Source organism: Salvelinus sp. IW2-2015, linkage group LG4q.1:29 (genome assembly GCF_002910315.2).
Source record: "Salvelinus sp. IW2-2015 linkage group LG4q.1:29, ASM291031v2, whole genome shotgun sequence".
NCBI lineage: Eukaryota > Metazoa > Chordata > Actinopteri > Salmoniformes > Salmonidae > Salvelinus > Salvelinus sp. IW2-2015.
In genome coordinates this window covers 57,795,308-57,817,360 of record NC_036842.1, presented here as the reverse complement: position 1 = coordinate 57,817,360, position 22,053 = coordinate 57,795,308, and the positions used below count along the sequence as shown (strand labels likewise).

General features: G+C 46.0%; 1 protein-coding gene across 2 annotated transcripts in view; it reads left to right on the top strand.

The window, feature by feature from the left end:
• The first annotated feature begins 793 nt into the window (after positions 1-793).
• LOC111962227 (DENN domain-containing protein 2A-like) overlaps positions 794-22,053 on the top strand; it is a 38,186-nt gene continuing 16,926 nt past the window's right edge. The window contains exons 1-4 of one of the 2 annotated variants that reach the window (XM_023985146.1): positions 794-1,178; positions 16,755-16,928; positions 18,314-18,400; positions 20,300-21,334. In XM_023985146.1, coding sequence (XP_023840914.1) covers positions 18,315-18,400; positions 20,300-21,334 — 1,121 coding nt within the window. In that variant the 5' untranslated portion in view covers positions 794-1,178; positions 16,755-16,928; position 18,314. The remainder of the gene's footprint in view (positions 1,179-16,754; positions 16,929-18,313; positions 18,401-20,299; positions 21,335-22,053) is intronic. The other variant, XM_023985147.1, reaches the window with a different exon arrangement.

The following is a 22,053-nucleotide window of genomic DNA, read 5'->3' as shown; positions in this document are numbered from 1 at the left end:
AGACTATAACCACACAAGTATTTATGTTTTACTGATACAATAACAATACACTCCTTTGCCTTTGTTAGCCTAGTTGTCATCAAGATGTCAGACTCATGTGTAACTTGTATTTGTACAAATGCTAATATCAGTCCCATGACTTGAATGGGTTTTGTGCCACAAATGCTAAAAAGTTAGCATGTGGAAACAGTGCCAGGGAAACTAAACCAAAGTATGGATTGCTGGCATGCCTTTTCCATAGACTGCTTACAGGGTAAGGAAAGCAATATGTAATTTGGGTGAACTATCCCTTGAAGTCACCTGTAATTAGTGAATAATTAGAAATCAACCAACACATTGTCATGCCATGTAAGGGCAGAGGTACAAGGGGCCATCTGTAGCTACCAAAACACATTGCTGCTGTGGTTCTATTGGGTGGTTTGTGGACTGGTCAGTAAATAAAAGCTACTTTCAGAGATAATGTCAGTGGAGGGCAGGAAAGCAAAGCCCCCACTATCCTCTCAGAGAGAGGAAGAGAGGCCCTTCAGAACTTTTAATTGGCTCCCGGAGGAGGCCCTTATTTAAGTATTCAGTTATGCTCAGTTTTGCCCCTTCCTGCTCCATTCCGCTTCTGAGCAGGACACTCCGTTTCCACAGCAACTGGGGCGCCAATCGCCCAGCCAGCTGCAGATTAGTACAGCTGTGTGGGCTTGGGGGTGGGGGCTGAGCTGATGATGGAAAAGGAGGGCGGTACTAGAATAAGGGAGAAAGGCAGAAAAGGGAGGGGGATCATGAGAGAAGGAGGGGTGGGAAAAGTTTGAGAAAGGGAGAGCGGCAAATTCATTGAAAGAGAATATAGACAGAAAGTATGTGTGTGAGTGAGAGAAGGCAAAAGGACAGAATAACTGAAAACATTTCAACCTGAAGGCTGAAAGGGGAGGGACTGCCTTGATTTGTCCTTTTTCAAACAAGTTTGTGGAGAATCTTGGAGAAGCTCTTTTTCTGCTTGAGAAGAAGGGGCAGGGTCTATGCTAAGTGAGAGTGCAGCTCAGAGGCAGGGGTGTAAACCAGAGGAGAAAGGAGAAAAAGGCAATTTTGCTTTGAAGGAAGCCTTACCAGTGGATGCTGTCAGTGTCCGATTTCACAAAATGACAAACCACTGCAAGAGCACTTCTACAGGGCTCATCCAGCTGAGAAAGGTATGGCACAAGATTAACTTGTGTTTAATGTCTATGCTTTTTGGTTTCAGAGATTTGTTTTGTACTTTCTGTGAATCTCAGTTTGAACCTTTTTTTTTCTTTTTTTACTATGGGACTGAACCAGTAACATATTTAAGTGTGTTAATGTGGGTATTGTGTGTTTTACTGACTAAGTACAAAATGTACATTAAATACTATAGGTAATTTATAGTGTCGGTTTTGTTAGCTTGTGTGCGTTTGATTGAGCGCACATGCATTTTGTGTATGTGTTTGGATGCGGTACTGTGTGTGTGTGTGTGTGTGTGTGTGCACATGTGCTATCAAAATACAAACATATGCAAAAGCACATCTGAAGATGCTTCAGATCTCTGTTTTATTTGAGCAATATTCAATTACGGTCTGCTCTGGCTCTGGCTAAAGTGTGTTTTGAATGTTGTTCAAGTAGGCTGTCAATTAATCATACTGCTGCATTCCGTTATACAGAACCATGTTAGAATACCTAGGAAGACAGGCGTGTGTGTGTGTGTGTGTGTGTGTGTGTGTGTGTGTGTGTGTGTCAGCCTACTAAAAACCGTGCAGTAAGAATAGTTCTAATAGGTGTCAGCTGTCATCTACCTATATATGAAATGAGCAAAGGGCAGGAGAGATGTTTTGGTTAGATGAGGGTAATGGAGAGAAATATGTCCATTCCAGTCCAGCTTCTAGAGAAGAGCGGCTGAGTAGAGGGGGAGAGAGGCGCAGAGTGGATAAGTAGATAAGTGAGGTGAGACATTCTTCAGCTCTAGGAACAATGGCAGCTCTTCATCCAGCCAGTGTAGTCTCTGTATTGTTGGGAGTCGGAGGCAGAAAGAAACATCCCCAAGGGACAGGCTGTGAAAAATCTCACTCACTCTCTGGGGAAGGTAGCTCTTTGTTGGCTTTTCATTAGAGCTGTCATTAGAGGTAATCTACACTCTTAGAAAAAAGGGTTCTTCGGCTGTCCCCATAGGAGAACCCTTTCTGGTTCCAGGTATAACCCTTTCGTTTCCATGTAGAGCCCTCTGTGGAAATGGTTCTACATTGAATCCAAGAGTTCTACCTGGAACCAAAAAGGGTTCTCCTATGGGGACAGCTGAAGAACCCTTTTTTAGGTTTTAGATGTAGTGGTTGTGTGTAGTGGTTAAGTAGGAGTTTATTGTGATATACATTTGATGGTGGAAATTGTAAGGTGATTGGAGGAGTCGAGTGCCCACAAATCAAGTTAATAATATTGATACTGTTGCATATTAATCACTGTCAAAACCAACATTTTGGATCGGGCCTTCCTCAAGGAAAGCTGAACTCAATGAAAACCTCATGTCAGTTGGTGTGAATTGGGGTTAAGGGAGGGGGCATTTGGGTGGAGTTGGGGTGACCGTAAGAGACAGAGGAAGCTCTGTGTGATGCCATGCCATACAGTTTACCAGGAACCTCTCCCGAGTTCTTACAGGACTATCAGTCATCCGCTTTAATTCAATGAGGTTCTGACCTCCTGATCCCGACGTTCTTCTGTTGTGTAATGTTCTATTAGCTTTCTACCTAACTTAAAAATACTAAACCGAGGAACGTTCAAAACTGACGTTCCGTCAGACACGACTCTTGCTGTTCCTTAGTGAAGATATCGAAGTCTTGATTGGCGCTTTAGTTCATTCGACTAGAAGTGCTATCACATGCAACATTCTTCCATTTTTTACCACGGCGCTCTGTTGTGCTGTATTGAGTGTCTTGTAGTTCTGTGGTGAGAAGGACTGTGGATTAGTAGTGAGAGAAGGTCTGTTTTGGTTTGTGACGTGGTACTAAAGCCTATAATCCTGCAGTAAGTCCGCATGACTGGTGGAGAGCCAGAACCCCTTGTTTTCTGTTATCAGACGCCAATAACGGCCTGTTTGATTGGTGAGCTGTTTACATTCTCTGGAGTGGCGAGAGAGACTAACAGAATGATGACTGCTGTGTGACGCTCTGCTTTGTAGGTTTGCTTTCCCAGCCACACACTTACTCAGCCATTCCTACACACTTATACATAGATACTCATGCATACAGACACAACCAAAAGGCAAATGAAAGTGCTCAGTCTTAAAATCTTAGATGTTTGGAGTATGTTTTCCCAATATGCAGTGACATTGTTAGTCTCTTTTTCAGTGAACTCAGAAGCCAGATGTTTAGTATCGTGACAACTGTCATTTGTCACAATTAAATCTCAGCTGGTTTGGAAACATCATGCATTGGATAAATGGATCTCAGGGAATCAGATGTGTTGACTCAAAACAGTGCTGGGCCAACTGGAGCAGTCATAAATTGCGTGCTGGGACTTAGTTAATGACAGATCAAGCTGTCTATTCACACGCTGAGATGCATTTGTAGTGTGAGTGCGTGACATCTCTCCCCTCTCACCAGAGGACCATTATCCTGAACATAGAACAGTGACAGCAGGTCTTTGAGGAGGACAGCCATTTCTTCCTCTGCCCTCTTACAGGAACCAGCTTTCTACAGGCACTCTACCAGGCACCCCCTGTGGCCAAGGACCCAACTGGGGCCTTCAGACTGCTGCCATTGACGAGCTGCTGTGGTTACCACGGGGACGCAGCCAGAATGTGTCCTGCATTGCTAGTAGGGGTTTCAAAGGGTCGGAACCTTTCGGAAAAACTTCCAGAAATTTTCCATGGGAAGTTAAGCTCTGGATTTGGGGAATTTTGCTTAAATTCATAAAAAATTATAACAGTGAACCTTTTTTTGGGGGGGGGGATACACAAGGCAATTCTAGGTCTTGTGGCATGTTTTGGTTAAACTATCCCTAATTCAATGGAATTGCAACCCTCTGTATGCACAGTGTATTCCTCCATCACATGTGATGGAAGAGTGCACTGCACATGTACAGCTGATTCTCAAGATCTTGCACACTAATGAGATGCTATTGAGCCCACACTACTACACTGTCTGAGCCAAGGACTACATGCTTTCTGGTAAATTTTGATTACAATACTGGGTGGGGTGAATATATTTTATGAAATGCATGATTTTGTTATTAAATAGTAGCTTACAGCAGTGTGTTTAAATCATTTCTAACTTAACCATTTCTGCTAGTTAGTTTTTGCTACCATGTGGGTTTTAGCTTACTTGAGCCTGCTAACTGAGGAGTGTTAATTCACCTGTTTCTATACATGCTTCAATTTATAACATGTATCTTACAAAGGAGTTGTTTTAATCTAACTGCTTACCTATTTCTGTACATGGAATTGTATATATATATWTTTTTTTTCTCATCTTTACAGGAAAATGCCACGGGCACTTTCTGATGTGTGGAGACATTGCACTGCAGCTAATGTAGAAGGAAAAGCTGTGTACATTTGCAAACACTATGCCAAATCATATGTGAAGAATGCAACAAAGATGCAGAATCATCTGGCCAAGTACATAACGTTCCCTCAGTGCTCACAACAAGCAACCTCTGACAAAAGTCCCTCTACTTCTATTCGTGGTGAAAATGATGAATCGGACACCTTATCGATAGCAACAGCTCATGGTCCTCCTGGAATAAGAAGTTTTTTTGACTCAATGGAGGAACGTAGTCAGAGAAATGCTGATGAATGTCTTGCTCAAGCTGTGTGTGCAACTGGTTCACCTCTGATGCTCACAGGCAATGTGTATTGGAAGAGATTTCTGAATGATCTTCGCCAAGTGAAGGTCAAGCAAATCATAGAGAAAGCCGACTATATTGCCATCATCTCTGATGGGTGGTCAAATGTTCGTGGGCAAGGAATAATTAACTACATCTCCACCCCTCAACCAGTGTTCTACAAGCACAGACACAAGGGACGACAGACACACCGGTCTCTACATTGCAGATGAGCTGAAGGCAGTCATCAATGACCTTAGACCACAGAAGGTATTTGCACTGGTGACAGACAATGCTGCGAACATGAAGGCTGCTTGGTCTAAAGTGGAGTCCTACCCTCACATCACACCTATTGGCTGTGCTGCTTATGCATTGAATCTGCTCCTCAAGGACATCATGGAACTGAAAACAATGGATACACTCTACAAGAGAGCCAAGGAAATGGTTAGGTATGTGAAGGGTCATCAAGTTACAGCAGCAATCTACCTCACCAAGCAAAGTGAGAAGAATAAGAGCACCACATTGAAACTGCCTAGCAACACCTGTTGGGTGTTGTCATCATGTTTGACAGTCTCCTGGAGGGGAAGGAGTCTCTCCAAGAAATGGCCATATCACAGTCTGCCGATATGGACAGCCCCATCAAGAGGATCCTCCTGGATGATGCATTTTGGGAGAGAGTGGTAAGCAGCCTGACACTCCTGATACCTATAGCAGTAGCCATTGCATAGATTGAGGGAGACAATGCCATCCTGTCTGATGTTCAGACTCTACTTGCAGACAAAAGAGAAGAAACCCGTACTGCCCTGCCCACTTCACTGTTGCTCCAAGCAGAGGAAACTGCAGTTCTGAAATGCATCAAAAAGCGTGAATACTTCTGCCAGAAGCCCATACACACTGCAGCGTACATGTTGAACCACAAGTATGCTGGCAAGAGCATCCTGTCTGGTGCAGAGCTCAACAAGGCCCATGGTGTCATCACTACCGTGTCTCGCCACCTTGGCCTGGATGAGGGGAAGGTTCTTGGCAGTCTGGCGAAGTACACTTCCAAACAAGGGCTTTGGGATGGAGATGCAATATGGCAGTCGTGCCAACATATCTTATCAGCCACCTGGTGGAAGGGACTTTGTGGATCTGAGGCTCTTTCACCTCCTGCCTCCATCATCCTCCAAATCCCAACAACATCAGCCACCTCAGAGCGCAACTTGTCCTTGTTTGGGAACACGCACACAACAGGCTGACCAATACATGAGTTGAAAAATTGGTGGCCATCCGGGCAAATTTGAGACTTTGAGCCTGACAACGAGCCATCCTCAACAAGGTTAGACAGTGAAGATGAGGCCTCAGAGTCTGATGCTCAAGAGGTGGACATTGAGGAGGTCCAGGGAGAAGACATGGAAGCCTGAGAGGAAGACAACCAAAGCTTTAGTTTCTAGACTATCATTTTACAGATGTATGTTGAAAACATTTTTGGGAGATGTGATGGATCATTCAATAGTCCTTTTTGTTGTTCAGTGAAATCATCCCATGTGAAGAGTCAACTCATTAAAGTTAAATTCGTAACTAAATAGTTTTTATTTCTATTGAAAGGATTTAATCATTTGCAATTGTCTACTTATGGTAAGGTAAAATGTTTGTTTCTGTCTCCATATGATAATGTAAATATATCCAATACAAAAAACATCTGCATGTAAATGGTATTAATTTGCATACATTTCAGTTAATTACCATATATTCCCACGGAAAGTTTCCACCTCTGAATATTCCCCGAAATGTGCAAATCTAGTTGCTAGTGAAGGAATTGCTGATGTCCGGGATTTCTTGGGGCTCTGTTGTATTGTCTGAGAGGTAGGGAGAGGGCTAACACCTTAGTCATTATCAAAGCCTCCCACCCCCCACTGTTTCTGCTGTAGCCCGCACCCCACACACACATACACCATCCAAAATCTGTGCTTGCAAGCTGTTGCTCATATTAAACTGTCCGGCCAGTGTAGCCGGTTAAGTTCCTCAGTGCCTCATTTGCTCTATTAAAACATGCATCTAGTGGAACACTGACTGTGCTGTGGGGAAACTGTTGGTGCTGTGATCTCCATTAGATCCTTTAACAAGACAGGACAGCAATATCCCTTCCCTTCTATTTTGTTTACATAGAGCAACTTCAGTATAGGGAGGTGTGGTGTACCAGGGGAAATGACGCCTGTACGGCGCCCTGTTAGGCGTGGGGTAGAAGAGCTAACCAGTCATGATGTGACCCATCCATGTTGTCGGCTCTCCCTGGGCAACTCCACAGCCTGCGTCTCCACTGGCAGTCTCTCACACTCACTCACAGGGCTTCAGTCCCTTCCACCATCATCGTAGAGGGAGAGTTAGAGTATTGGGCATGTTCTCGTTTGGAAGCGGAGCTGGCTACTTTATCCAGAGGGTCGCTCTCGTGTGGCTACACCGTCGACACCGCTCATTGACTTTGGCTGCTGTGGCTCTGCTCTGAACTTACAGTGAAGGTGGAAAATATTCCAGCACATATTTGCCTTGTTGCATGTATAATATGGCCACGGGGTCTGACAACGGGAACCCACAAAGACTACCCAATAACCCCCAAAACGTGTAGCCTACCCTAGGCTCTCCTCAGATGTTGCAATTAGAGGAATATACCATCTTGTTTGGTGATTTTGAGGGGAGGGCATTTTAATAGCACCATTCTCAAACATTCATGTCTTAGAGTTAAAAAGACCTCTTATGGCTCAAAAATCAGCAGTAAGTATCAGCAGTGGAAAGAGGTGGCCATTTCAAACGGCCTCGTACTCAATTCTTGCTCGTACAATATGCATATTATTATTACCTTTGGATATAAAACACCTTCTAGTTTCTAAAACAGGTTTAATTATTTCTCTAAGTGAAACATAACTCTTTTTACAGCCCATTTTCTGTAAAAAGTGACATTTCCAAGAAGCTATGTCTCTCTTCAAGATACTCTCTATAAAAGGCCTTGGCACTTAGGACTGTAGAAACACGTCACACATCTTCCCCTGGTTGTCATGCGGAAGTGAGAGAAAAAATGACTTGATTATCTCTGTCAGGGACTGAAAAGAACATCTTTGAGTGATAAGTGCGCACTTTATTTTTTTTTCTGGGCGCTCCTGGAAAACACTCGTTATAGGTGAATATGACCTCCAGCTTCGATTTTCTTTGATACATGTCACAATATCATCCTAAAGTATGTTTTTTCAATATACTTTAATTATATTATTGAAATTTATTCTGGACTTTAGACGTGATGCGACGCAAGAATTTTGTCAAGACGGAGAGGTTAGCACGGCATGGCCAGTGTGCCATGCTAATTCAACAGGGACATCGTTCGTTCTAGGTCCAAATGAACACGGTTCTGAACAAAGGACCCTTTGGAGAACATTCTGATGGAAAATCAACAAAGATAAGGACCCAATTTGGGATGCTTTTTCATATATCTGTCGAACTGTGCTATCGCTAGCGTTTGACTAGAATCAATGCTGCTGTGTGTTAGCTATTGTAGTAAGCTAATATAACGATATATTGTGTTTTCGCTGTAAAACACTTCAGAAATCGGAAATATTGTCTGTATTCACAAGATCTTTCTCTTTCATTAGCTATCCACCATATATTTTTCTGAAATCTTTTCTGATGTGAAATTAGTAGTTGACGTTGGTGTCTGTTTTCTCTGGCTACTGCCGTGCGATTTCTGACTGTAGCTATGATGGTGGCTAAGATGGTAGCAGTAATGTAAAACTGATTTATAGCTAAAATATTCAACTTTTTCGAACAAAACATAGATTTATTGTGTAACATGTTATAGGACTGTCATCTGAGGTAGTTTTTTCTAGGTTATTTAGGTTGGTTTTAGGTTAGTTAGGTTGGCTTGTGCATGCTACTTCATCCTACTTGTGCTGTGAAAAATGTCTGTCCTCTTTTTTATTTGGTGGTGAGCTAACATGAATATATGTGGTGTTTTCGCTGTAAAACATTTAAAGAATCTGAAATATTGTCTGTATTCACAAGATCTTTCTCTTTCATTAGCTATCCACCATATATTTCTCTGAAATCTTTTCTGATGTGAAATTAGTAGTTGACGTTGGTGTCTGTTTTCTCTGGCTACTGCCGTGCGATTTCTGACTGTAGCTATGATGGTGGCTAAGATGGTAGCAGTAATGTAAAACTGATTTATAGCTAAAATATGCATTTTTTTTGAACAAAACATAGATTTATTGTGTAACATGTTATAGGACTGTCATCTGAGGTAGTTTTTTCTAGGTTATTTAGGTTGGTTTTAGGTTAGTTAGGTTGGCTTGTGCATGCTACTTCATCCTATATATGTGGTGTTTTCTCTGTAAAACATTAAAAAAATCGGACATGTTGGCTGGATTGACAAGATGTTTATCTTTCAAATGCTGTATTGGACTTGTTAATGTGTGAAAGTTAAATATTTTACAAAAATAGATTTTGAATTTCGCGCCCTGCACTTGCAGTGGCTGTTGTCATATTAAGCCCGGTGTCGGGCTTGCAGCCTGAAGAAGTTGTTTAAAAAGATTGAATCCTCCTAGTCCAATTAAAGTGAAGTTGCTATTTTGAAACTAAACCTTAGAAAAGAGAAACAGAGAAAAATAATGCTTCTGACAATTAGATTCACTTCTGAGAATTCAAGGAATGCCTGGAGATTCATCCAGGTGTAACAACTAAATGAGCATGACTCTAGAGAGGCCCTGGCATCTTTGATCATGCAGAAACACTTATCACTTGCAGCGTCTGTCTCCAACAAGATCACACTGACTGCTGCATAACTCTGTTAGGTTTTCTCTTGAGTTCTCGCTTGTCTTACAAAACCTAAAATGAAACTGTATCTTGAGTTCTCTCTTGGTTTAGGCTCAGTTGCTGGTCTTTGGGTGTGTGGGGGTCAAAAGTGTCTGTTCCGCTGTGCTGTGGAGTTTTGTCTCTGGGAGACCATTTTCCCAAGCTCTCGCCTCGCACCATTCCTTTGGGAGCAGCAAGGGAATTATACAAATCTGTTCTTGCACAGGCGTGCGGGGATGGGATCGGGAGCTCTCTGCAGGGAATTCTCAGGCGGAACCCCAGAAATGTGGGTGAAAACAGGAAGAGAAGGAGAATTTGGCAGCGAGCTCATTTGGGAGAGACTGGCTAGGAGGACAAATCTGATCCGGGACCAGAGAATAAGTGAACATGTGCATTGCAAAGGGTCCATATACACTGAGGCCTATTCAAGACTAGCCATGTCAGTTGCAGTGAGAGGAACCGACAAGGGGCTTGTCAGTAGTGTTCAAGTCGTAAATTAACGCTAAACTTATTTCATGAGACAGTTCCTTGTGAATAAAACTAGTTTTTCCATCAGCTGTTTGATCTTGGGTTATTGAATAGCACATTTCCTTTGTGGAGCCGACAGGTTTTGGTGTTCCAATAACAGATACAAGCATTAACTGAAGTACAAGACATGTTCTCACCCCTTATCATTGTGGTTGAGGACAAGGTTAAGCCTCATCTAGCTTCATCGGCTGTGGTGTGTGTGTGTTGCATATTCTCTGTTGCTACATAGCGTATTCCTCACCCTTTGAAACCCTTAGCCAAGGCTTCAGCTACACACAGGAGACTCATAGCAGGGGCACTTTCATCATTTCCAGAGCTGCTTTTATTTAGCAAGTCTAATAGTTAATGGCCTGACTTAATCTGTCACTGGTTGATTTATTGCAGCTGTAAGCACGTTGCATTTTCGCTTACTGTATGGCTCGATGGATGTTGTGCAAGACTTTCTGATTGTTGTGCTAGAGAAGACCACTCTGAAGAGGTCTGATGACGTGAACACGAGCAGGCTTGGATCAGCTATGAAGATTGGAGTTTATGGTATTCAGCAGGCTTGGATGAACTAATGCAGATTCAGACAAGTTGAAGCTTTATTCAGAAAGCTCTGCAGGTTTGGATCAGCTAATATATGCCAAAGTTGTAACTATTTACATTTGAGTCATTTCACATATGCAATTATCCAGAGCGATTAGGGTTAAGTGCCTTGCTCAAGGGCACATTTTTCACCTAGTCTGCTCAGGGATTTGAACCAGCAACCTTTCAGTTACTAGCTCCACACTCTTAATCGCTAGGCTACCTGCCGCCTTAAAGAAGACTTGGATCCTAGCTGTTCTCAGTAGAACAGGCTTGGATCACTTAATATAGTGGTAGCTAGCTAGCTGTTCTCAGTAGAGCAGGCTTGGCTCATTTAATATAGTGGTAGCTAGCTAGCTGTTCTCAGTAGAGCAGGCTTGGCTCATTTAATATAGTGCTAGGTAGCTAGCTGTTCTCAGTGGAGCAGACTTGGATCATTTAATATAGTGGTAGGTAGCTAGCTGTTCTCAGTAGAGCAGGCTTGGCTCATTTAATATAGTGCTAGGTAGCTAGCTGTTCTCAGTGGAGCAGGCTTGGCTCATTTAATATAGTGGTAGGTAGCTAGCTAGCTGTTCTCAGTGGAGCAGGCTTGGCTCATTTAATATAGTGGTAGCTAGCTAGCTGTTCTCAGTAAAGCAGGCTTCGAGATTAGCTGGCATAGGCCATGGTCAGTGGAGCCAGCGGGGTAATTGGTAGCAGATTGGGTTGAGGGGCAGCACACGTAGGAGTCTCTTCCTGGGAGGAGGAGGGGAAGAGAGGTCTGTAGAGGGGATGAAGGGAGTATGGAGGAGTAGTGAACTGTTGAAATCTGATCCTTCTTTCCAGATGGGTTGAATGGTGATCGTTTACTCCTCTGCCTCCCTCACTGCTCATTGATTCATCTTCTCCTTCTCTTCACTTATATTATTTTGCTCTTCTCCGTTCTGCTGTCTTCTCCCTTGTTCTATTCTCACCTCTTCTCGTCTGCTCTCAAGGTTACTCTTTCCATAGTTGAGTTGAGCCCAGTCCAACAACTGTCAACCTCTTTAAAAGTAACCACACCAGTTTCTTAGTGAGAATTTTTGTTCTGCTTTCCAGACTGCGGTGTCAGTAGCTTTACCCTAAACCCCTGGTTCTGGAGCCTGGTCGTATCACTGCTAGTCCTTAAGCACATCGTTAACATGCTAGCCACACCATTTGCAACATCAGTGGAATGGGTTTCACTGGGAAGAGAAGGAAAGCCCTTACTATTAAAGGCTTGCTGAGGTTACCGATCGGCGTGCTGTGGGGTTTTCACCCCATTTACAACCTCCGCTCTGACAGGTGGATCGGAGTAAGGTTGTTTTCATAAAGACCGGTGTTTCTTGCTTCCGCCCTAGAGTAGAACAGTGGACTTACTGTGGTGAAAGGCAGAGCAGAGGTACTGTCAAAAGAGTTCTTTTACAGTTTATCTGCCTACACCACAGTGAGGTGGGATGGAGGGCACAGGAAGTAGTACCCTTAACCCACATCCTGCCATTCACACTTTCTCTGTCTGTATGACTGTCATAAAAAAAACACAAGGGCAAACAAGACAAACGTTTGTCGTAGTGTTTGCCCAGAACAGTAAGCGGTTTCTGAGTAGCCGTGGTAACCCTGTGGTCAAGCACCATAATTATTGTATATCCTGGGAGGTTTGCAATTGGGACCCATTGTGGTCATATTTAATTCATTCCTACAGTCCTTTGTGGGGTAGACGGTACAAACCCTTGTCTTGGAAGCAACTACTTACAGTTGTATACAAACCATACAATAACAAGAAATGCTATACTTGGGTGTGAAAAATGCATGACAATACATGTCAAGGTTATTTTTAGATTGGATTGATACAATTAATTGTTTGTGGTATCCCCTTGAGTTCCTGTCTCATTCTGTGGCTAACCCCGTTTTGTTTCTGTCTGCTGTCCATCCTTTCCCAACGGCTAACAATGGAGGAAGAGGGGCAGGGCGACGCGGCTGAGCAGAGGCACGCCATGCTAGGGGGAGTCCCGCTGGGCCTGGACGGGACGTGGGCAGCAGGGCGGCCCCTGTGTGTCTACTCGCTCTGGGTTCCCATGGGTCGCCTGATAGGGATGTTTACTACATCCAGTGAAGAAATGCAGAGACGTTTGGAGCTAGGGGATGATTGCAAGGGAGAGAGTGAGCAACAGAGAAAGTGAGCACGGGAGAGAGATGGTGAGCGAGAGGGAAACGGGTGATAAAATAAGAGAGAGGGGGAAGGACCGGGAGCGAAGTCCATAGGCCTGTTGCACACGCAGTCGACCTGCTTGGCTGCTAGCCAGATCCCTGCTATGGAATCAGCATGGGAAAGAGGCTGGGACCCAGGACAGGCAGTGGAGGAGGGAAGAGACAGAGGAAAGAGAGGGAGAGAAAGAGAGAGAGACTTACTGCTGAGCCTAGATAATATTCCATTGTTCATTTGCCAAACCCTCCTTCCCTCCATACAGCCTTCACGTCTCCCCCACCCCACCCCCCTCTTCTTTCTCATGAATCTTTGTCCGACTGAAGCAGGTCAAGTCAGCATGTGAGCAGGTGAAATCCCTAGCACATCATTTGAACCGACACATTGTTTCATATCTGGCCTGGGTCCCTACAACATCCTGCAGCAGGGCTGACAACTAGCATTACCTCTGGCATACTCTGGAAGTTCCTTCAGAGTAAAAATAAATTCCTCCATCTCTCTCTCTCTCCCTCCCTCCAGCTCTCATCATATTGCTCTCCAACAGCGAGGGAAAAGGGAGGGAGAGAGTCTGCAAAGTTCGTTGTTCCGCAGAGAGCTTGCTAAATGTGAAGTGGCGCATTCAATTGAGTGCAGACGAGGTTTTAGCAATTGTTAAAGCAAACCACACCGTGTGGGGATAGACACGGCTCTATATTAGCCATACAGGGAGAGCGAGAAATTTAATCGGAGCGTCCTGAACTTAAGTTCTCTGCCGCAGTTTTGAGCAGCTCTCTCCATCTGCTGCTTTGCTACCTTTCTGAAGGACTGTAGTCCTTTCTCCTTGGGCATGAAGTAGTAATTCGAGTTTAACCACTTTGGTTAATTATCATCCTGGACAATCACTCTTTGGCGTAGCGTCCCTTCTTGCTAGCTGTGATATCTGGGGCCGCCGTGGGCGACTTGTCCTTTTTAGGTATGTGGAAATGACTGAGCGCTCCCCCATTCCGGAGGCTCCCTGAGAAGATGGGTGATGTCATGTCTTCCTGAGAAGCAGCTGTGAGGAGCGGCTTGTAGGCCTCCACAGCTCAGAGAGACCTGCAACACTATTCACAACAGCAAGACTCATCACTGACAGTACTACTGACAACACTACTGACATTCAAGACTTCACATTGACAACAGAACTGACACTGATAATACCAGGTCTAAAGCAGAGGAGGCTGGTGGGAGGAGCTATAGGATGGGCTCATTGTAATGGCTGGAATGGAATTCATTGAACGGAGGCCAACATGGGGGTTCCATATGTTTGAGTTTGATACCGTTCCATTAATTACATTCCAGTCTTTACAATGAGCCTGTCCTCCTATAGCTCCTCCCACCAGCCTCCTCTGGTCTAAACTCTGACCACACCATGGACCTCAACACTGACGACTACAGAGGACCTCAGCACTGACAACACCAACGACCACGCAGGACCTCAGCACTGACAACACCAACGACCACGCAGGACCTCAGCACTGACAACACCGACGACCACACAGGACCTCAGCACTGACAAACCCCCCAACACCACGGCAGGACCTCAGCACTGACAACACCAACGACCACGCAGGACCTCAGCACTACACAAGACCACGCAGACCTCAGACACAGGACCTCAGCACTGGGCACCTCAGCACTGACAAACACCGACGGACCACAACAGGACCTCAGCACTGACAACACCAACGACCACGCAGGACCTCAGCACTGACAACACCAACGACCACGCAGGACCTCAGCACTGACAACACAATGACCACGCAGGACACTCAGCACAGGAACCTCAGCCACAGGACCTCAGCACTGAACAACACCAACGACCACGCAGGACCTCAGCACTGACAACACCAACGACCACGCAGGACCTCAGCACTGACAACACCGACGACCACGCAGGACCTCAGCACTGACAACACCGACGACCACGCAGGACCTCAGCACTGACAACACCAACGACCATGCAGGACCTCAGTACTGACAACACCAACGACCACGCAGGACCTCAGCACAGGACCTCAGCGCTGGACCTCAGCACCATCAGATCAAGTCATAAATGCTGATTCCGCACCAATAAACACACCACTTATACTGGTACTGACAAAATGAATTACAAATCCATGTCTAATTCGCCATGAGGTGCTGTGAGGCTAGGAATGCAGACTCTTATTTAGTCCCAGATGCCATGAAAAGCTGGAAACTGAAGTCGACAGTGGTTGTTTGTAGCTGCCCTATTGTTGTGGAATGTCATGGTGCCTCCTCTGGGCTTGCTAGTCTGTATCCTTGACCCGGCTGTAGCTATGTCGTGAATCCTGCTTTGTTAGTGTCCTATGTAAAGCAAACCAGGGTCCTTGGGGCTCTGTCAAAGGCTTCCAGGGCCGTCAGTGTGGGGCTGCTATTGTCCACAGAGCCCAGCCCCAGCCCGGTATCAGGCTCAGTGGCGTGTTTGTGTGGGTTACAGCAGTTTGTCTACAGATCTTTGTGGAACAGGGATTTATAGCATCAACGCAGATGGTCATAGTTCCCCAGCCCCTCCATTAACACATCTTGTGCTCCTCTGCTGTTCCCTGTCTTTTTGACATGCATGCACCAGGGAATATATCACACACTCTTACAATGCTCAAACACATTTATTCCTTCCACGCACACTTGAATACATCTTGCACAAACATGCTAAAAACATGATAACTGGGACCCTACTTCCCTATATTTAAATTTGCATACCATCTTCCCTGTCTTACCATGACACTGTCCCCTTTGCAGTTTCCTACTTGGCTCACCCCTGTGTTTATGTAACTATCTGTGTCCAGACACCCAGTGACCAGCCATCTGCTGATAGGAATCTCCTGCTGTCCTGTTAGGTTTGTTATGCAACTGATGGGCCCTGATGCCCTGCTGCTGACCCTCTGGCTAAAGCTCTCACTCACCCACACACACACACACACACACACACACACACACACACACACACACACACACACATTATGCTTTGGTCTTCTTGATGACAAGGTCTGGGCATTATCAGTCAGTCCTATCTATCCTCTCTCACACATCAACAGTCCCAGACCCTTCTGAACAATGCTCATTCCAATAGTTCCTCTGCCGCAGCGTGCATCAGCTGTCACACCAATCAGATGTCAGAGAGCAAAGGTCAGTGGGGTCACATTTCCCTGTGATGTTTTTATTGGCCGGAGCAGATGGCGTCCCCTGGCCACATCATTGTGGAGGTTGTCATCTCTCCCTTCCTGGGTCAGGGTTAACGGCTGCCAGAGACAAAGAGGTGGCTAAGGCCCTATGTCTCTCTCTCGCGCTCTCTCCAATGGAGTTAGTTACCCCAGTAACGGGCTTGGTCCCAATAAAACTCCCTGGCAGCGCTGTCAGGTTTACAACTTTACTAGATACGAATTCATTGGCTGTCACATTGAGTGAAGGGGGGGGTGTATCATATGGAGCTGCCTGCTACTGTAGTGCCAGGCTTTGTGACTCATTCGGAGCCTGTAATGGTCAGTCAGTTACACTCAACAATTAAGTGTTCCTCAGTTTGAGTTGTGGGACTGAGTCCACGGAACACGTTCAACTGTGGAGAACGCAGTGTCGCAGTGAGGCAGTCAGCTTTCCATCACAGAACTCCTAGAACAGCACCTTGCTTTCACCCTGGGGCTCCCAAAAATGAATGACAGCTGAAAGCCTCAACCTCTTTCACTGTGTAACTTTATTCTTGTATTACAATTCATAATATCCACTTTCCTTCCCTCTTTTCTCTCTCACTCATTTGCTCTCTCTCTCTCCTTTCCTTCCACCCCCTCACTTTTAGTGCTCAGCTGAAAGTCATTTGGGCCTGCAGGCGAGGGCCTGACGCAAACCCCTCCTCTCCCTCTCTGGGGGGATAGCCCAGTACTTCTCCAACAGACGCCAGAAGGGGAGAGAGGGATGGAGGAGTAGAGCGAGACAGAAATAGAGACGGACAGATAAAATGCACTTGGTTACGGTAAGGGGTTTGTCAGCCAAAAGCATAATTTCTCTAGTGTCAAGTTATACTTAAACACTGAAGTGGAAAAAAATAAGCCCTGAGCTGTGCAGTTTCAAAACGCTGGGCCAACTACACAGTTGACTCCGCCAAGGAAGAGTTCAGCTAGTCAACAACTTTTATGTAATTCAGCCAAATTGGGACATTTTCTTCAATGACTTGTTCAGCTACTCTGGGGACAGCAATGTATGGCATATTGCCCGACTGGGCAGGCATTCCCTGCGTCCTGAGGGCTGGGGTGAGGGGTTGCAGCAGGGTTAGCTAATGTGTGGAGGGGGAGTTTGGGGACTGGGGGTGGAGGGGGAGTTTGTTGGAGTGGGCAGTGCTCAGGAAATGTTTAACGGCTCATGGATTCCCTGGAGCCCTCTAGCACATCTGGGTGAGGTCACACGCACATTCCCCCATCTGTTGGTTCTGGGAACTGCTTTGTCTAGCTATGTGTATGTGTGTGGGGGACGTGTGCGTCTGTCCAGCAGTCTGTCCGTCTGTCTGAGTAACTGCTAACAGGCGTTTGCCCAGATGCGTCCCCTGATGTTAACACCTGAGCCAAATCATGCCAGGACGCTTGACCAGCGTTTATGGGCCTGGTCGTTGAGTGCTTGTCTAGTGTGTGTCCCAATTGGCACCATATTCCCTATATAGTGCACTACTTTTGACTATGTTTTAAGCATAATAAAGTACAGAGGAAAATGTCAGCTGGGGAATGGGAAGGGAGCCACGATTGATGGAGGGTAACACGGTAAACAAAATGCTTCAGCACTGCTCTTGAACACATTCCAGGTCTTCTTGGAGAGGTAGTTAGTCAGTGAAGAGGATCGATTGTGTGATCTGTTGTCAAGTGAAAAACGTTCCTCTCAAGTTGAACTGAATACTGCTTCTTTTGTTTTGGAATGTTGCTGATGTTTTCCTAATAGGCCTCAATTGCATTACGGTAAGCTACATTCCCCCATGTGCCACATGGACTGTCCTCTGTTAACTTCCGTGGGTTCAACATCATTTAAAGCATCATTTACAAGTGTATCCTCCAATTACTAATCAAGTAGGGCTCTACAGTTTGGGGAGATTCCGCACAACCCGTGAGGTCTCTTCCTCTTTCTGCAGTTTTCATTTACAGGCGTTTCAAGGCTCACAGAACTCAGATGGAGGCTTAAAACGACTAGTATATAGCATACCCGTTAGCCTGCCTGACTCTTAGTATTTACGTATATCTCTGTGTGACAGTCCAACCCTTTTGCTCCATGAGGAGAATAAGTCATCCACAAATGATCTCCTCTAACAGACCCATAGCAATCTAATTCTACCACCTGGATACTTTTGTGTCTGACTGTCTTTCTCTGTCATTCCAGGATGCCAGCTGCTAGCACAATGACTGGTGGGACGGCCCTGCTACTCTGTACCAACACTGACAACTGTGTCTACCAATCAGTCAACGGGTTTGTATTGCACTACTTCCTGTCTACATTTTACAGTCCACTCCATGGAACCCCTTAGAAATAGGCAGAGGGCAACGGTGGCAGGCAAACTGTCCCATGTGGTGCGCCCACAATGGAGGGCCAGCTGGGCAGAGGTTGCCATCTGCCAGCTGGATACTGTTACTGGTCACCCTGTTGTCACTAGTGGTGAGTAAAGCCCTGTAAGCTCCCCACTGTATCTGTGGTAACATTTTAACCAACAGACCTTCCTGACATGGCAGTGTATTCAAATGCATGCCTGTGCCTTTGTAGACCCAACTACTGTTCATGATCTCTTGTTAGTGTCATGTCCTTTCTTTCCTTGTTTTGAATCCCCACCCCTCTTTGGCATGTAAAGCTATAGATTTCACAACTTGAAGAAATACCAACATACCTGGAAAAATCCCAGCAACAGATCTATTTCCCCCCCCTCATTAGACTCCTCTTCACCCACTTCAACTCGTTCCCCTTATCTCTTCCCATCTCCTCATGCTCTGTTAGCTCAGCTGGCCAGAGATGGTTGTTGTAACCCTCTTCCGGCCCCATACCGCCCCCTCCAGCCCCCACCGTTCTACTCCCTTCATCTGTGGGTGAGATAAAGCCTTCCCATAGTTCCCTGCTTTTAGCCAGGCTCTCCTTATGAAACAGGCCTTTCCCAGCTTTTAGCCAGGCTCTCTTTATGAAACAGGCCTTTCCCTGCTTTTAGCCAGGCTCTCTTTATGAAACAGGCCTTTCCCTGCTTTTAGCCAGGCTCTCTGTATGAAACAGGCCTTTCCCTGCTTTTAGCCAGGCTCTCTTTATGAAACAGGCCTTTCCCTGCTTTAGCCAGGCTCTCTTTATGAAACAGCCTTTTTCCCTGCTTTTAGCCAGGCTCTCTTTATGAAACAGGCCTTTCCCTGCTTTTAGCCAGGCTCTCTTTATGAAACAGGCCTTTCCCTGCCAAGAAGAAGAACCCTATTGATCCCCTTCTGCCTCCCCTCACTCCCTCTGTCTGTCTGTTCCTCCCACTCCCACTTTTTCTTGGCTTTGCAGTTTGACCTAGCTAGTTTTTCTCCTCCTGCTGCTTCATAAAAACTACAGCCTCAACTGAAGGGAGAGGCATACATTTTTTAAAACTTCTATTCAAAAGGCACTCGCACATCTGAGGGATCTTTGTTGCAGGTGCATGGTAACAGTTGATTGAGATGAGATAAAAGAAGAAACCCGCACACTGCTCTTGATAGTAATCCCTGCTCTTTATTAAGCTTTTCAAGGCTTTTAAAACCAAGATAATTTGCATGTTTTTACCAATTACAAAATTGTTTAAGGGAGCGAAGGGAAGTTGTACTGGCCGTTTCTGTTAGGTTTCCCTCAAGATTGCTGATTTCTCCTTTTCCTATATACAATAAAGCAATGTCATCAAAAGTTGKAGCCAGAGGTTGTGTTTCCTCTGTTTTAAAACCCCAAAATTTGATGAACTGGCCTTGATCCAACATGGAGTCAGTTAGTGGGTCAGCTTTAGTTTAGAAAAGATGCACGTCTGCTCTCTGCTGCCTCTCCCCTGGCTGTGTACACTTTCATCCCCCCCAGAAATGGTTGTTGCTTGTGAACTTTGACCTCGCGTTCAAACAGTCACGACCCAGTCATCGTGCAGAAATGCATACTGAAGTTCGACAAGGGGTTGTTTTACGAGAACTCCTAATTATTTACTCCATAAAATCAAGTGCCAGTTATTTTATATCTGAAGAGCCTAGACACTTTTGGAATTTTTAAACATACGTGGATATCCAGAATTGAGCTCGATGATTAGTGCTTTGTCTACACCTGTTTTTGATTGGGTTTGGCACTGCTATCTCTAATCTGTGTGTGTGTGCGCGTGTGTGTTCCTATGCATGTGTGCAGGCTCCAGTGCTGCGGCTTGAAGGTTGGGGAGGCTCCGTCTGCAGTCCCCCAGCGGCCAGACGTGGTGTGTGGGGACAGGGACACCTCCAAGCGGCCCTTCTCCCCCCTGGTCTCCCCTGTGGACGGGCCAGACACCACTGACACCATCCTGGCTCACAGGAGAGCCACCTCGGACCCCCAGACCACCATGGAACACAGACTGGTCGGCTGCAGTAAACTCAACAAGACCCCGGCGGGTCTGAAGACCAGCGCCAGCATCCGGGACAAGATCTCCCAATGGGAGGGAAAGAAGGAGACCCTCCCTACCGCCCCAGTGGTTGGAAGTGGTCCATGCCTGCTGACCACAGTGCACAAGGAACCAGAGGCTGTGAGAAAGAAGGAGAACTCGGAGGTCCACAGGCCGGACAGTAAGAGGTTGGTCAGCTGGGAGAGGCAGGACTTTGGGAAGGAGCATGCAGGAAAGTTGGGGGATTTATGGCCAAAGTCACCTGAGGGCCCCACTACCAAGGGGGACCGAGAGGTGATACTGGATAGAGGACCCCTCAGAGGCAGTAGTAAACCCACAGAGACAGCCAAGGAAAATAAGTCAGTTTTGACTCACATTAAGAAACTGGAGCAGGCCATGAAAGAGGGTCCCACCAAACCCTCCTTGGTGTTGCCTGGGAACTATTTCTGCCCTCCATCCGAGGAGCCGGAGGAGGCAGAGAGGAGGGGGAACGAGCCCATATTTGGAACACTGGACGTTATGGGGTCAAGGCCTGTGGGGTCATCGCGGCAGCGGAGGTCAGGTGACCCTGAGAATGTGTACACTGAGCCTGGCGCTGCCAGTCCCTCCATCAACCCCTTACCTAAACCCCAGCGCACCTTCCAGCACCACACCCCWCCCAGCACCCCKGCCTCAGGKCTGYGCCTMGGCAAGGGGAGACGTYACCTGCCCCCTCTGCCCTCCATCCCCCCGCCTCCCCTACCCACCTGCCCCCCGCCAGCAGTCTGCCGGAGACAATGGGCAGACCGAACCCGAGACAGCAGTAACAGGTAAGAGACAGAGATCAGACGGAGATGAAATGAGACAATATGGGAGGAAATACAGCACCCTCCGATTCAGATACAGATTCATTCATTGCCACACCTTAGATTGGCGGTGTTGTCTTTCGGTACAGCAGTCTTTCCCTGTACATGTTTTACCCTAACCGCATACTTAATCCAGTGCAGCGTCTCATTCTGCACATCTGCACTGAATCAGAGGGGGTGATGTCATTCTGCTCATCATAGCATTCTAGAGGGTGAGGTCATTGGTTGGAGCTGTGGAATGTATACATGGAACATGAACCTTGCCAAGAGACTCCTGGCAGGAAACAATAACATGTTGCACTGTGTTTTTGTGGTTGATTGGTCCTTGGAATATCAAGGGCTTATGGTGGAGTCATTTTATAGCCCTTACGTGGCATTGATTTACTTTTCATTTTCACTGATGAGTTCATCCAAGGCTTCTAAAAGCACAGTGTGTGTTTTCAAGTATAGAACTAAAGAAACCCCCTGTCTGGACTCAAGCGTTTGCATGTTTCTATTGTTGACTTCTTTAGTAGACTGCATTCTCGTAAGACCTAGTCTGGCTGTGTAACGTTCCATACCAAATATGGAGGTTTCACACAGCTGAGGTCTGTTTCCAAACTCTTTGTGAAGTCGGCCCAGGTTTCAGCCCAGCTAGCACGTAACCCTTTGACACATGCCAACAAACGGGTGTGATCATTCTA